At 46.2% G+C, this 17,322-nt stretch overlaps 1 protein-coding gene across 2 annotated transcripts in view; it reads left to right on the top strand.

The window, feature by feature from the left end:
• Positions 1-16,327, top strand: part of DISP2 (dispatched RND transporter family member 2) — a 29,346-nt gene extending 13,019 nt beyond the window's left edge. Inside the window, exons 3-8 of one of the 2 annotated variants that reach the window (XM_083449735.1) lie at positions 1,174-1,203; positions 4,575-4,698; positions 6,678-6,790; positions 9,659-9,777; positions 10,749-10,846; positions 11,683-16,327. In XM_083449735.1, the coding sequence (XP_083305861.1) occupies positions 1,174-1,203; positions 4,575-4,698; positions 6,678-6,790; positions 9,659-9,777; positions 10,749-10,846; positions 11,683-15,093 (3,895 nt within the window). In that variant the 3' untranslated portion in view covers positions 15,094-16,327. The remainder of the gene's footprint in view (positions 1-1,173; positions 1,204-4,574; positions 4,699-6,677; positions 6,791-9,658; positions 9,778-10,748; positions 10,847-11,682) is intronic. The other variant, XM_083449736.1, reaches the window with a different exon arrangement.
• Positions 16,328-17,322: the final 995 nt, after the last annotated feature.

The following is a 17,322-nucleotide window of genomic DNA, read 5'->3' as shown; positions in this document are numbered from 1 at the left end:
ACACTTTGAATTGTGCTCGGAAACGTATTGGGAGCCAATGTAGGTCTTTCAGGACCGGTGTTATATAGTCTAGGTGGCCGCTCCCAGTCACCAGTCTAGCTGCTGCATGCTGGATTAGTTGTAGTTTCTGGGTCACCTTCAAAGGTAGCCCCACGTAGAGTGCATTGCGGTAATCCAAGGGGGAGATAACTAGAGCATGCACCACTCTGGCAAGACAGTCCTCAGGCAGGTAGGGTCTAAGCCTGCATACCAGGTGGAGCTGGTACTCACACAGGACCCTCATTGCCTTCACTGGTTCCGATTCAAAAGAGAGGTAGAACTGGGTATCATCCGCATATTGATGGACACCCAGCCCAAACCCCCTGATGATCTCTCCCAGTGGCTTCATGTAGATGTTAAAAAGCATGGGGGAGAGGATGGAACCATGAGGCACCCCACAAGTGAGGGCCCAGGGGTCTGAACACTCATCCACCACCCCCTTTCTGGACACGGCCTAGGAGGAAGGAGCAGAACCACTGTATGACAGTGCTCCTAGCTCCTCTAGATGGACCAGAAGAATATTATGATCGATTGTATCAATAGCCGCTGAGAGATCCAGCAGAACTAGGAAACAGCTTTCACCTTAGGCTGCTGGAGATCATCAACCAGTGCGAACAAGGCAGTTACACCACAAAAGCTCTCACTCCTAGATTCTGCCATTGTGCCTTTTGAAACTTATAACCTATATTCCGAGTGGATGCAGGGATTGTGCAATGAATTCCTCAAGGAAACTTTCAGGGATTCCCCAGCTGAGAGCCCAAGTCTTTCGCCAAGGGACACAAACTCCCACCATCCCTTGCTGTCACCTGTGCTGGTTGAGCCTGGTGGAGGTTGCTGTCCGAAGCTGCCTGGAGAGCCATATGTTCCCTCCCGCTGTTTTAGATGCTTCAGCCCGGTTGCTGGTTGAATGAACCAAGTCAGAAGAGGACCCCCATAAGCTGCAGGGACAGCCAAGTCCATCATCACGCAAACTGCCAACCTCCCCAACCATGCTATTTAGGGTTCATTGCCTTGTACTGCATCTCAGACTTCTGACTTTGTCCTTTGCCTGCCTGGAAGGGTTAACACTCTCATGAACGGAGACTTCTGCCTGGGCTGAAATTAATAAGCCAATGAATATCTTTCTCCCTACAGACATGACAAAGTGTTCAGGATGCCAAAGAGGTAGGTTACAATCAATCTCTCTACCCTATCATCATGTCTCCTCCTCCTCTTCACACCCTGCTATTAGGAACGAGGCAATGTATTATTCCTGGTGACATCCCAGGCAGGCAAAGAGCTGCAGCTACATTAGTAGGTTCACAGCTCCTCATTAAGAGCTCCCCATCTGTTTTGAGTCCCCCGCTCCCCCCAACCCAACCCGCTTTGCAAGAGATGTACTCCGCAGCTTTAAGGAAAAGCTCGCCTTCCAGAGAGCTTTCCCCATATCACACTCGAACCAGGTATTGCCGTGTTGTTCTGCATGTATGGCCTTCCTTTGCACGTTGCACTGTTTTGCACGTTTTACATTTAGCATGCCCCGTTATGCTCAACATAGCACGTGAAGTGTCAACATTTTCTTTCTCCCACATCACAAGTGTTTCACATGAACGTACATCAGGTAGTTGGAGACAGTAGTGGCTCCCTGTGGTGTTTCTACCGTGTAAATATGGTGTGTGTGTAAGATATGTATTACTTTCTGTGTTGTGAAGCAGGCGTTTGCTAACTTCTTACTTTGTGCCTATATCTACTGAAATGGATTTAGTGCCCTAAAGCCAACACTAATAGCTAAAGGCATTGGGATACAGAAGCTAGGGACCGTCCTTCCAAAAAAGAAAAAGGAAAGTGCTTTTATTCAGCTGAGCCTGCGGGGTTGAGCATCTTGACTCCCTGCATGATATCGGTCTCATCTCTTCATTTCTGCATGCTACAGCCTCTTCATCTTCCAAGTGATGACACTGTTTATTTGCCTCAGCTAGAGATCTGCTACCAAGCTGCTCCTCTGACAGATGCAGCATAACACAAATAAAATGTTAATAGGGAAATTCAAGGAAAGGTATAGGGACTGGATGGAGGGCCAACATTTCTCTGACAAGAATTTTCGGATCGGTTTTCGAAATATTTCCTTTTGGGTGCTTCACTGCCAACCTATTGGAGAATGTTAGCCCGGCCCAGAGAATATTCAGTGAAAAGCCACCCCAAATGTCTCTGGCCATGAATGAAAATGGGGACTGGCTGGTGCAGCTGTAGATCTAGTTTAATAACTGTCTAATACCATTTTGATCATAGGGAGGGAAGCAGCAGGCTTGGCACCTGCCCCTTTCAGTCTTACCTTCTCAGCTCGTTGCTTCTTTCATCCACTAATCTAGCTCCGTTCAGTATTACCTGAGCCAAAGGCTGTGTACAAACCATCCATTTAAAGCACATGACTTGCCCCCAAAGAATCTGGAGCACTGTGGATCATTAAGGGTGCTGGGAATTGTAGCTTTGTGAGGGGTAAACTACGGTTGCTGGGATTCTTTGATGGCAACTACATACTTCATTTCAGGAGTTGTCAACCTGGTCCCTACCGCCCACTAGTGGGTGTTTCAGGATTCTAGGTGGGCGGTAGGGGGTTCTACAGCACAAGCTGAATCTTCCTTCCACTGAGCACTGGTGGGTGGTAAGGAAATTTTACCATCAAGAAATATGCATTAGTGGGCGGTAGGTATAAAAAGGTTGACTACGCCTGCTTTAAATGGATGGTGTGTATGGAGCCAAAATTTATCAGAAGTGAATTTTGAGAAACATTTGAGAACATTCTTTTTGACCACCCCAGAACTATGGGTGGGTGTTTGATTTTCGTTGTTGTGTATACTGTGTATATACGGACAATGACAAATAAATTTCTATTCTATTCTATTCTATTCTATAAAATGAGGAGGTTCTAATTCTGATTGGAGCAGTAGTGCTGGGGAAGGGAGTGTCTAATGTTTCCCTCCAGTGTCATTTCCCCCAAAGAGAAATCACTCCCAAGTTGTTACACTAGTCCTGCTGGTGAATAATAGGCAGGTACTTACTTATATTAGGGACGCGGGTGGTGCTGTGGGTTAAACCACAGAGCCTAGGACTTGCTGATCAGAAGGTCGGCAGTTCGAATCCCCGTGACAGGGTGAGCTCCCGTTACTAGGACCCTGCTCCTGCCAACCTGGCAGTTCGAAAGCACATCAAAGTGCAAGTAGATAAATAGGTATCGCTCCGGCGGGAAGGCAAATGGTGTTTCCGTGTGCTTAGCCAGAAGTGGCTTAGTCATGCTGACCACATGACCCGGAAGCTGTACACCAGCTCCCTCGGCCAATAAAGTGAGATGACCGCCGCAACCCCAGCGTCGGTCACGACTGGACCTAATGGTCAGGGGTCCCTTTACCTTTACCCAAACCTTTACTACCCCAGAGTCGGCCACAACTGGACCTAATGGTCAGGGGTCCCTTTACCTTTACCTACTTACTTATATTATGCATCTCTTTCCTTCTAGCAAGATGACTAAATGCAGTGTGTGTGTGTGTGTGTGTGTGTGTGTGTGTCTGTAAGAGAGAGAGATTTCAGTCCAGAAACAGCACAGCATCTCCCCTTCTCTAGCTCCACTGCTCCAATCAAAATTGCAGGCTTTACCCCTTCCAAATGGCTGTTTTAAAGAGGAAGCTGAGAGGTGGTGACTTGTTTTATCTCTGACTGCAGTGAGAGAGACCAACCATTAGGCTGTCTTAGGGTACGTTCACATTAGTAGCTTGAAACACGCAAGGCCACCCCCGTCCCCCTGCGTTTCAAGCCCCATTTTCACATCAGAGAGGGCGCAGGGATGTCTAACATGTATGGCCTTTTTGGTCTGAAGGTTAAACGCTGAGACTTCAAGGCAACCGCTAGTTTGGCTGGGCCTCTCTCAAATAACTTGATAGGGTTTCCCTCCCAGCTCCCCCTTATTCCACCCCAAGAGGAATGGAATAATTTGGTCGTGCATGGTGCTAAAAACTGAGCTCCATTACCATATACACTTCCTCTCCATCTTTGAAAAAGAGAGGGGACATGACGAACAAGGTACCCCCGAGGAGCAAAGGATGCAGGCCCCCAGCCGCAGGACTGCTCCACAGAGCCCCCCAAGCATGCATGCTAATGTCATTTCCCTAACCATTTTGGGGTGGATAAGGCATTTTTTAGCCACTTATTTATTTGGGGGGTTTCAGGACAGAGTGAGGCAGGTAGGTGGCTTGTTCTCCAGCTATGAAGACTTGGGGGGATAGTTACAGGTACAGCCTAGTATGTCGCCATGCGCCTAGGTAATCTGAATCAATAACTTGTGAACCCAGAGCATGAGCCGATGACCCACTCCCACCAGCACCCACCCTGAAACCTGGTGCCAGATCACACCAGTAGCCAGTGTGGGTTTTAACTGGCCACATTAAAAGAAAGAAGTCCCTCCCCACTTTACCCACCTAAGAGAGAGAGAGAGAGAGAGAAATGAATGAAACAGAAAATTAAATGAAATGGCAGCTTCTTGTTTTCCTTTCGCTCCTTTCCAGTTTGTCCCAAGTGATTGCTGAGTGGCCGGTCGCTGTCTTAGTGCTCTGTTCGGTGACCGTGTTGGTCTGTACGCTGGTGAGCGTGTTAGTGGGAAATTTGCCTGATTTTTCTGAGCCCTTGATGGTAAGTTCCTGCAGATGATCTGCATCAGGGACATACAGTATCCTTCCATGTAAAGGTTGGTTACCCTCTTTCCATGCTTTAGAGTTGCCCTGGCAAATACTTTGAAATATACTCAGAGTCGCAAAGTGATTTCATGTTCTTTATTTAGCTCATAGTGGTGAGGAGGAATGAATGAAAGTCCCCTCAAAGTATCTGCTTTATATACATTATTTACACAATGGGCTGCACATGATTGGCTTACAGTAGAATTCCAGAATTAGCCAATCAGGTTGTGGATTCACTTATATCTGGAGCATGATTGGGTGGTTCCTGCCAACCAATCATACTGCTGCATTGTTCTAGGACCAATCAGACTGCTGCATTCTGAATCCTATTGTTCTAGGACCAATCAGACTGCTGCAATTTGGATCCTATTGTTCTAGGACCAATCAGACTGCTGCAGTTTGGATCCTATTCAACTCAGTACATAACATACTTGTAGGTGCCTAATGAGATTTCTTCTCCCACAGTCTTCCAATAAAATATGTACAGAGTGTCAGTTTGCATTTCTTAGTACAGAAAGTATCGATCCGATGTGTAGAGATCTTTTCCTATTCCAATTAGTTCAAGAAGGTTCCGGAAGCTTCTTTGTGTGAAAGAATCAAGCAGAAGGTTCATGGTGTTTGGGTTATTCCTTCAGAGAAGTTGAGTACAGCTGGTTTAAACTGGTTCTGTTATCTCTTCTGTCAAGATCATGCTGACTATAATAGGCCAGAAGGAGCCTGGGTTTCACTTTCTCTATCTCTCTTCCTTCTGGTGTAGTGTTCTGTATATAGTGTTAAGGTTTAGACTTATTATAAGTTATTGTAAGTTTCAGTTATGTCTGCTGCAACTGGACTTCTTATGGACTGTGCCAATCCTGAACATATTGGATTTGTGACTGTCAGGGAACTGCCATCGGAGCTGGAGGCAGAGAGGAGGCTCCAGAGGGATGGTGGAGAGGGTCCCAGTAGGGAGAGAGGTAGCCCATCCTCTGGGGAAGGAAATCAGCATAACACCAGTGGAGAAGGGGGGCAGATGGGGGAATCGGAGAGGTGGCTCCAGGACTCTTTGCCGGAGACCAGCGGAGAGGGCACGAGTACTCCGCTGCCCATACCCACTTTGCGCAGAAGACTTCCGCGCAGGCAAAGTAGAAGGAGACTGGGCGTCAAACAGCTTCTATGCTGGAAGAGGTTCAAGAAACGCCCACTGACGGATTCTGCCAGCGACTGAGGCAGCCATGGAACTTGAGGCTGTCCAGACAGAAAGGGTTCAACCAGGCAACCTAGCTCGGAGTAATGGCAACTTACGCACGAGCAACCCCTAGAACCATTACAGTGACCATTGTGCTAATTTGCCTTCAGTAGCAGTAAAGCTCTGCTGGATGGAATATTAATTGCCTCTGGTCTATTTTTTGGGAATCCTGCAATGTGTTTAAGTTTTTACTCTGCTAACTATACATTGGAGTTTTGCTCTAGATCAATGTTGAGTAAAATTTCCACTACAGAGAGTGTCGTCGTCTTTTTAAACCACTCTTGTAGATTTCCAGAACTTGTTAAATAACCTGACCTTAATAAAATCCTGATGTAAACTATTTTCTGGTGTGGGGAGGCTAAATCCAGACTTTGCATATTAGGCCAAATCCTCATAGCAAAAGTCCTGTTGATATGGGTGGGAGCTGCACAAGAGATTTGCATTGAATTGAAATGAACTTGAATTTGTTCAATCCCATTGAAATTATTGGGAGATCTTACCTATTGAAACACTTCATTAAAATGGGTCCAGACTTGGTTTGCTCAGGATTAATTCTGGTTATCCAGTCTTGAAATCTTAAACTTAAACTAAAAAAGGACTCATCTGAACATACACATTAGATTAGTGCTATATCCAATGGCGTATTGTAAATAGAAATGCCCTTGTATAACATCTTGAAATATGTACATTTTTATATTTATAAATAGGGATTTGAGCCACGAGACACCGACATAGGCAGAAAGCTCACCGTCTGGAAGAATATGAAAAGCCACACAGGCTATAAGAAGATTCTCTCTCTTTCCCCTCACACTGACAACAGGTACATGTTTTGGGGGCAGAGATATGGATTACAGATCTTCGACTACAACAGGGATGTCCAACTTCCAAGAGACTGCGATCTACTCCCACTATAAAAACACTGGCAATGATCTACCCATTGGATTAACCAAAGTTGTTGAGCTTTTGGGGGGGCCTTCACCAAAAGTTGAGCTTTTTGGGGGGGTGTCAGAACCTAAGTTGTTGAGCTTTTGGGGGGGGGTTGGGCGATCTATCAGGATCACAGGATAGACCAGAAACACCCCACAATCAACTGGTAGATCAAGATCAACCCGTTGAACATCCATGCTCTAGAACAATGGCCCATTTCTTATTATGTTATGTATTGTGGAACCATCAATATACATGGTGCTTAACAGCATAAAATAGGAACAGAAAAAAGACTGTAGTCTATATTTCCACACTGGAGGAGGCAACAATGTGGGGGGCAGCACTGGGATAACACACAAGAGGCACAGAGGCTTGTCTCCTAAGATGTTAACTATTATGGTTTCCTACCATATTTCTAGTTTCCTACCATATTTCTGTGAGTCAGATATTCAGGCAATGTGTTTCCATGGAAACTAATCGTTAGCCAGTCTTCCTTAGGTCTTCTGAATGGTGCAAAAGCTGGCCTCCCATCCCCCAAGGATGATGATGCTAACCACCACCACCACCACCACTTTATTATTTATATCCCACCCATCTGGCTGGGTTTCCCCAGCCACTCTGGGCAGCTTACAGCATATATAAAACATAGGTGTGATCAAGGTGTCTGGAGAGCTGGCCTAAGGCATCTTATTTATAGAGGAAAGAGCAAGACATTATAGCCAGGAGTTTTGTGGGGGGGGGGGAGAGTTATTGAGCTTTGGGGGGGGGAGATCACAGGTTTAAAAAAAACCTCAATAAAAGGACATTACGAGGGGCAGGCTTCTGTTGGGGGTGCAGAACCTCAGTGAATTATTTTTAATGCTTTTCAATAATTTTTGAGGATTTAATTTTTTTGAGGATTTCACATGGGCATGGCCAGTGCTTTTTTTTTCTCTAAAAAGATGTTTAAGGGTATTCTCATTTTGACTCAAGAAAATCTCCATTTTATAATTCAAATCGGGGAAAATAAATACAGTAAATGGAGAAAAGTACTAAGATTCACAAAATGTTTAGGGGCATGCGTACCCCTGCATCCCCCCAGAAAAAAACACTGGCTATGCCCATGTTACCCACCCACTTCCTGCGCAGTGGCAGTTGGCTCTTGACTTCATCACTGGCAATGGAGCACTGCCCTTCACCCCTGAGACCAACAGGCGAGTTTAAAGGGTGCAGGACGGGCCATGCCACACACCTCTCTTCTCACCCTCTCCCTGATGTGGGGCAGTGGATTTAGCTGCCCCTTAGAGTGCTTAAATCATGGGTAGGCAACCTAAGGCCTGGGGGCCTGGGGGCCCAATCGCCTTCTCATCCGGTCCACGGATGGTCCGGGAATCAGTGTGTTTTTACATGAGTAGAATGTGTCCTTTTATTTAAAATGCACCTCTGGGTTATTTGTGGACCCTGCCTGGTGTTTTCACATGAGTAGAATGTGTCATTTTATTTAAAATGCATCTCTGGGTTATTTGTGGGGCATGGGAATTCGTTATTTTTTTTCAAAATATAGTCCGGCCTACCGCATGGTCTGAGAGATGGTGGATCAGCCCCCTGCTGAAAAAGGTTGCTGACCCCTGGCTTAAAGTATCCCACTGCCTACGGCCAGCCTTTATATTTGTAAATAAATGCAAGCATGACACACCATGGGCTGCTTCCGAATGAAACAGTGTCAGCACTTGGTACCGTATTTTTCGCTCTATAAGATGCACCCGACCATAAGACGCACCTAGTTTTTAGAGGAAAACAAGAAAGCAACGCAAAGCCTCTTGAGCGAAGAGGCAGGAGCGCTCCGGCTGCACTCAAGAGGCTTTGCGTGGCTATCCCTGGAGCAAGAGGGATTGGGGCGCACCGATCCCTCTTGCTCTTCAGGCTTCAGCGATAGCTGCACAGCCTGCATTCGCTCCATAAGACGCACACACATTTCCCCTTACTTTTTAGGAGGGGGAAAGTGCATCTTATAGAGCGAAAAATATGGTGAGTGTTGCGTCCCTGTAATTTCAGCTGCTTGAAAAAGTTGGGTTAGCATAGGGATAGGTGAACTTAAGGAGCATCACAGGAGGAAATTTCCCTCATCCTCTCCTCCTTCCTGCATTCATCTACAACCTCTCCCCGCCCCACCAAAGAAGAAACCCTCTCTGTGGGGAAGAACAATGTGGGGTGAGGTGACAGGTTGCTAGGAAGGAGGAGGGGGGCAGGAACTTATTTAAGTGACACTGTTGTTTACGTTCCCTCCAAACATACTGTAGGATCCAAGCAGCGGCGTAGCGTGGGGGGTGCAGGGGGGGCCGGCCGCACCAGGCGCAACATCTGGGGGGGGTGCTCGCACTCGCAACTCTCTGCCCCTACCTGGCTCACTCACTCTCTCTCACTGCAGTGCTGGCTGTGCGAATCCGATCCGAGCCGCCGGGTCGCCGCCCACTGTGGAGGAGAGGGTGCCAGGCATGCGGTGCAGTGCGGAGAGAGAGCGAGGGACTATCTGGGGGAGGGACAGTGCAGCAGGGGGGGGGAAATTACTTGCCTTGCCCCGGGTTAGGGGGCGCAAATTACTTGCCTTGCCCCGGGTGCTGACAACCCACGCTACGCCACTGGATCCAAGCCTGGCAGAGAACAAGGGCAAGAGAGGAGGGAGAAGGAGAAGCCTTTCTTACAGCTCTGTATTGTAAAAGCCATGCAGATGAGTTGCAGAACCATGCTCAGTCCAGGACCATGTTGTTTCTTTTTTTGCTAGTTACGGGGACATAGGCATGAACAGAGGGCAGAGATCCATACAAGGCGAACGAGAAGCAAGAATAAGGAGGATGGTGGAGCCAGACTATGAAAAGGATGGCTTCTTTTGTGGGCCCCCAGGTAAGTTTTGTTTGAGATTGTCCTCTAGAACTGACCAAGGCAAGAAAGTAAAGACATTTTTGTGAACCCCCCCCCCCCCGAGACCTCCAGGTATAGGGCAGTATATAAATTCAATAGACAATAATAAATAATTTTCCTTATGGAAGGTTTTTGAAGCTGCCTCGTTCCATATACTCATTTAAGAGCCTTCAGCTTGCGTGATACACCTTCAGTGCAGATCTGTAACTAATAAGAGGCGTCATTTCCTATTTTACAAGCAGGGAAGCAAAGTGAGAGCTTTTATTTCTTTAGCAAATTTATATACCGCTCTACATCGTAAGATCTCAGGGTGGTTCAGAGAGTAAAATACAGGATAAAAATATGAAAATAAGTAAGACAAAAATAGCAAAACAACCCCCCCCCCCCACTTCCCACAGACACATTTAAAAGGCTGCAGAATATTAATCAGCTTACAGTTGGCCAATATTGTGTGGTGTGTGTGTCCGCGTATTGGTATTAGTGAAAGGACTCAGAGATGCTTCTTATCCCCCAGCCTCAAAAACCCACAAGTGCAACATTGGTAATCCAAGGAAATGGGTATAAACTGGAATGATTTGATGCTTTGAGGGTTTAAAAAAAATAAAAAATAAAGCAGTGTATAGATTTTATGAAATAAAATAATTAATAAATTAAATAAATGACCAGACACAGGATGCCAATTAAAACCAAGTTAACAGGAAGAGAAAATCAATAAGATTACATAGTTGTGGCATAGCCCAAGTTTAAGTGAGTTAAGGTAACCAATGGTTTAAGCAAACAGGGTAAGTCTTGTTGTATGGTTACCTCTTTGGAAAGCAGAGTTATACAAGGACAGTGAAAGCAGCCTACAGCATCATTCCCCCCCTCCCAACCCACATGTCTAGAGCTTGTTCCAAGTAGTTTGTCAGGTATCTTTGCTGTTGCATAACTGTACCTACTATTTTGGCCCTTAGGGAAAAGTTATTCTCAGCTGGTATTTATGTCCACAACTGCTGGAAGCTTATGGAACTTGAAAGCAATACAATCCATGTGTCAAATGGAGCAGGACAAGGTTGGTATTGCTGTAAGGAATATGCACACACTTATACTCCTGGATTGTTTTAACTTCAGGTTAATGCTTCCAAATCAGTGTCAAATGCTTACTTCCAGATATACAGTGGTGCCTCGCAAGACGAAAAGAATCCGTTCCGTGAGTCTCTACATCTTGCGGTTTTTTCGTCTTGCGAAGCAACCCCATTAGCGGTTTAGCGGCTTTTAGCGGCTATTAAAGGCTTAAGGGATTAGCGGATTAGCTGCTAAAAGGCTATTAGCAGCTTAGTGCCTTAGAAAAAGGGGGTGGGGAGCGGAAAAAAACCCCCAGGAATCGCAAGACATTTTCGTCTTGCGAAGCAAGCCCATAGAGAAATTTGTCCTGCGAAGCACCTCCAAAACGGAAAACCCTTTTGTCTAGCGGGTTTTCCGTCTTGCGAGGCATTCGTCTTGCGGGGCACCACTGTAGTTTTTCTCCCTCTCTCATACACACAGAGAGGCACACAGGAGGTGCCTTAGTCAGACCACTGGTCCATCTCGCTCAGTATTGTCTCCATAGGCTGGCAGAGGCTTTCCAGGGTTTCAGATAAGAGATATTCCAGCCCTACCTGGAGATCTTGGGGACTGAACCTGAGCCTTTCTGCTCTACCAGTGAGCTACAAGCCTCCCCACAAATTCCGTAGAACACTACATCCTGAAACACAACACTATGCTTGAAAAGACGACTGAAGTAGGGGATGTGTGTGAACAAAATCTTTAAAAGTCCCCATCCTCAGACATTTGTCAAAAGGATAAAACAGAAATGGAAGTGGCAGTGGGGCAGGCCTAATTCATTCTTTTTCCCTTTGGCTTTTCCAGATCCGTTCTCATGCAGAGTTTGGGAATCTCTGCCAGCGTACTGAAGCCAACGAATGCTGTCCAAGTTGGTCTCTTGGAAACTTTATCGCAGCCCTGTACAACAGGTCTTCTTGTTTAGAGGTTACCGAAGCCGATGTTTCCCACACCCTTGTGCTCCTTCGTTCGTGTGCCCCTGACTATCACAAAGGTGTCCTTGTCCCTCCTTGCATCGGTCCCAAGACTGAAAGAGACAAGCACGCCCAGTGCTCCAAAATCCCCGAGAAATGCACTCGCTTCCGTGCCGTTTACCAGCTTCTTCATTTCCTCGTCGACAGAGATTTTCTCAGTCCACAGACAGTGGGATACCAAGTGCCAACCCTGAAATACAGCCTGCTGTTCTTGCCTATGATGAAAGGAGCATCCATGATGGGCATCTACCTGAACAACCTTGAGTCGTGGGACTTGTTTGATAATTACACGTCCATTACTGGGATGGATCTGGGCCTTAAGCAGACATTATTCCAGCACTACCTATTACTGGATACCGTGTATGCAGTCTTGGCGATACTGGCCATATTTCTAAGCATATTTTTTTATTTGCGCTCGGTCTTTATTACTTTTATCACCTTAATTATTGTCTTTGGTACCTTGATGATTTCCTATTTCTTGTACAAGGTGGCCTTTAGATTCTCCTACTTCCCTTTTGTAAACCTAACAGCGGTAGTCATTCTCAGCAGTCTTTGTGCCAACCACACCTTTGTCTTTTTCGACCTCTGGAACCTGAGTAAGAGCCAGAACCCATCCGCTGGGCTACTGCAGTGGGTAAGACTAACCATGCATCATTTTGGGTATCTCATGCTAGCATCTTGCCTGACGACTGGTGCTGCTTTCTACGCCAGCTACATGAGTTACATAACCGCCATCCGATGTTTTGCCATCTACATGGGCACCTCTGTCCTGGTGAACTTGGTCTTCATGCTCACCTGGCTTCCTTCCACCGTTGTGCTGTATGAACGTTACCTAGCAAGGAACTGTGTCTATAAACCAGAGGGCTATTGGAATAACAGTGGGCACAAGAGTGTCATTCTCTCTCTCCACCACATCCTCAGGCGTATCCAGAAAACCTGGCACGAAACCGCCAAGTTATTATTTGAGAAAGTTCTTCCTTGTGGGGTGATAAAGTTCCGCTATATATGGATCTGCTGGTTTACCGCCTTGGCTATAGGGGGCGCCTACATTTCCTGTCTGAACCCTAGGCTCAAACTGCCTTCTCTAGAGATGTCATCTGTGCAGGTTTTCAGGCTAAGCCACCCCTTTGAGAGGTATGATGCCGAATATTGTAATGAGTTTATGTTCGAAAGGCTGGGGCGAGGAGAAGACCTCCACATGCCCGTCACTATTATATGGGGTGTACTCCCAGTGGACAATGGGGATCACTTTAACCCCAAGAGCAATGGCACTCTGGTGATGGACCCAGCATTTACCATTGAAAATTCTGAAGCTCAGCTATGGCTGCTGGACTTTTGCCAAAAAGTTAAAAACCAGACTTTTTACTACTCTGAACTGGAACAAAAACCCACCGTTTGCTTCATGGAAGAATTTCACCGGTGGATGGATAGCCGTCAGTGCTCTAAGAGAGATCACAGCTTCAACCTCTGCTGTAATCACTTCTCCTTCCCATACAGCAGAGAAGTCTTCCTCCATTGCATCAAGATGATGATCATGGAACAAAACAGAGACGAGGCTGAGACTCAGGACCTAGGCCTCAGATTTGATGAAAGGGGCAACCTGGTTGCTTTGGTGCTACAGTTTCAAACCATTTACCACTACAGCTTCAACTATAGCAAGGCCAAGCATTTCTATGATGAAATTGGCCTCTGGATAAGAGAAGAGATGAAGGCAGCCCCCATGGGGCTTCAGAACGGCTGGTTCACCAGCAAGCTGGAGCTCTACAATCTCCAGCACAGCGTGGACACAGAGAGTATGGTAGTGCTGGGCTTATCAATAGCCATCTCATTTGTGGTTCTTTTGCTCACAACTTGGAACGTCCTTCTTAGCTTGTTCTCTGCCGCAGCTATTACAGGCACCGTTCTGGTAACTGTCGGCCTGTTGGTCCTCCTGGAGTGGCAGCTCAACGCGGTGGAGTCTCTCTTCATTTCGGCAGCAGTGGGTCTCTCCGTTGACTTCACGGTCAACTACTGCATATCGTACCACTTGTGTCCGCATCCTGATCGCCTGAGCCGTGTAGCCTTCTCCCTGAAGCAGATGAGCTGTGCCACTGTCATGGGGACTTCGGCTTTGTTTTCGGCAGGTGTCATCATGCTGCCTGCCACCGTGCTGGCTTACAGGAAACTGGGCATTTTTGTGATGATGATCAAGTGTGTCAGTTGCGGCTTTGCGAGCTTCTTCTTCCAGTCTCTGTGCTGCTTCTTTGGCCCGGAGAAGAATTGTGGACAAATAATTTGGCCTTGCACTCGTGCTCTGAAAAGCTATTCGGACAACCCGAGCTCTTCCAACAGAACGTTTACCTGTGGGGGAAATGAGAAGCAGAGTAGGTTACAAAAAGATCAGGAATCCAACAGTGCAAATGAACAGTACGAGCTCCAGCCTTTGGCCAGGAAGCTTAGTGACAGCTTTGACAACAGCACCTCCACAAGCAAGTTGTCCAATCGCCCATCTGTCTTATCTGAAGACATTCAGCTCCAAGATAGCAAGTGCTCTGGAATGGAAGTTCATCCTTCCTCTGAAAAGGACAGACAGAAGCTGGAACAGAGTGCAGGGCGTCATGTAGCCCTTTGCCAATGTCCAGCCCTGCAAACATCTTCTCCTTACAAACCTGGAAGCAGCTCAGGAAATGAAGCAGAAAGTCATAGGGACAGGCCTTGCAGAGACTGCAGATGTAAAAAATATGGCCATAAAGCTTGGGACCATCTTCAGTCAGCCAGCACAGTCGATGACAAACTGCTGAATAAATCTCACTCCTCAAGCAACACCGATCAACAAAAATCAGATTATACCTCAGAAAATAGTAATGTACCAGAAACTGAAATGTACGAACTCCACAGATGCCTTTATTCCACTGGCAGCTCTTTCAGTGCTCAGAATGTCTCCAGTGAGACATCCCTGAGTGACTTTGAACCAAGCGTAAAACTCATGGAATCCGCCAGTTATTGCCCAGGTCATTTAGATGTAGCTGGTTCTTGCTGTCCAACTCAAAGAGGTCACCTGAATGGAAAAAGAGACACCCTGAGGCTGGACCTGAGGGAGACTGTCTTTGACACATCTGCTTCAGCATCCCAGCAAAACAGCGGTTTGAGGAAAACTCAAAGGTTAGGAGTAGGGGGCGAGGATCCGGTTGTCTTGCCAAACAGCAAACCAGATATGCCTGATGTTTGGATCAAGCGGTCTGGCGCCCAAAACTCTGGATACTGAAATGAACATCTCAGAGGAAATAATTGCTATTTCAGGGGCAAGGATAATTAATTTCCATTTTGAGTAGTGAGCATAGAACTTTTCCAAAAACGAGAACAAGCTGCATTTTTACAAAGCCAGCAAACCTGGTGCGGATTAGAGGCAGATGTTATTGCAGTGTCAGCTGTTCAACTGCCTGCTCCATAGACAGTGCCATATTCTCTATTATACTGCAGGATTATTAAGCAAGAGTTCTTTGTCATTCTCTCCAGTGCAATTCGTTTTGGAGTAAACGGAGAGGCATGATGATGAGTGGAATAAGTGTGAAGTAAATGGCTCAAAGGATATTTTAAAGACAAAGGGAAACCCTTTTCTAAAACATCATTGCTACTAACCGACTGAATATTGATGGCGTGACACAAAAAGTGTCTTTTAGCTCAGTCATCCCTCTTTTCACCATCAGTCAAACAAATCTCCTTAGGGAAAATGTATTCAGATAGCTGAAAGTAATACTATCTGGGGTACTTTCGTTCAGAGAAGACTAACCAGTAGCCCTTCAAAAATAATGGTGGTTGCTCTCCCCTCCAATTTTTGCCTACAATGTAATTTACAAGTGGAACCTGCAAGAAATTGTATTGCAGCGTGGAACATTTCTGTTCTGGGGTCCAGCCAGCCAGCCATGCCTTTCCTTAGATATGCTGTTCCATTACCCCCTCCAGTTTTCCACCTCCCTGCCAGTCAGGATTCTGTGGCCACTGAGCATGCTCAGTCCTCATTGGGTTGCTGTTTTTGCCCCCTAAAGTCTGCCCCTCCTACTTATTTTGTGCCCTTCTGCAAACCTTAGTCCCTCTGCTGATAACTTCCTCTTGTGTGTGGATGGTGAAGTTTTGGCTGCAGAAGAACTGACACTCAGAGAACAAGTTTGTTATTAACATATAAGATCCCTATATCAGAAATTCAGCATATTTTTCTCTTTCCCACTGACAGTGTGCTTAAAGTTCATCTGACATTTTTCTTGTAATTCTTCATTTTCTGATATGGGTAATTTGTGTTTCACCTTAGCGGCTAGTATTTCATTCAAAGCTGTACAGAGATGTCCAAGTTTGCATATTTATGGAATCCTGCAATTTACTTTCTCTCTCTCCATTGGCCATGTCACGCCCTGCCCTGGCCCTCTCAACCATCACAATCTTTTTACATTTACTTGTCAAAGTGATATCCCAGCGTAAAAAATAAACATGTTTCCTAAACTGGGCTCAAAATCTTAATTATTTTTGTTTGCACAGCTAATTGTGTGATTATATTATTCATACATGGACAGAGTTCCACCCACCACCCATACCAAGATCCAGGGCTCTCTGTACTTTCACACGCACACCCCATTCCCTCCATCACTAAGTACCACTGTGCTCTTCTCTGAGGGTTCACATGCGTTTCCTCAGCAGGGCAGTCCTATCCTGTAAAGCAAACAGAAGTGTGCAGTAGCTGAACAGATGTACTGAAAATGTAAAGGAACATCTTGCCAAACATTTTTGCTTACTGAATTAAATTAGAAAAGGGGCAAGGCTGTAAGTTTTCCTTGACACCAGCCTCCCACAAGCTGGTGCTCCACATGCTTTGAACTCCAACTCCCATCAACCCAAGACAGCATGATCAACAGTCAGGGATTATGAGAGTTGTACAGTGGTACCTCAGGTTAAGAACTTAATTCGTTCTGGAGGTCCATTCTTAACCTGAAACTGTTCTTAACCTGAGGTACCACTTTAGCTAATGGGGTCTCCCGCTGCCACCGCACGATTTCTGTTCTCATCCTGAAGCAAAGTTCTTAACCCAAGGTACTATTTCTGGGTTAGTGGAGTCTGTAACCTGAAGCATCTGTAACCTGAAGTGTCTGTAACCCGAGGTACCACTGTAGTTCAAAACATCTGGAGTACACCAGAGAGGGGATGTCGGCTTCACACAATCCAATGTCGCCACATTATTGCTCTCTCGCAGCTTGGAGGGGTAAAGGTAAAGGTACCCCTGACCATTAGGTCCACTCGCACAAAAGCAGGACAACCCCCCACAGAACATCTGTGGCATGAAACGTTACAGGATTTCACCGGAAGCTGTTGGACATGCACTGCCTGGAGGTATATGAATCTCAGGCTAGAGTCCAACAAGCCAAACCAAGGCAGGAAATAATGAGGCTGTTGACTTTGTTTTTTGGCTAAAAAAAAAAGGGCTGCAGGACAGGAATATACACCAAAC

This window comes from Podarcis tiliguerta (assembly GCF_965153285.1).
Source record: "Podarcis tiliguerta genome assembly, chromosome: 1".
NCBI lineage: Eukaryota > Metazoa > Chordata > Lepidosauria > Squamata > Lacertidae > Podarcis > Podarcis tiliguerta.
This window is presented reverse-complemented; position numbering and strand designations above follow the sequence as displayed.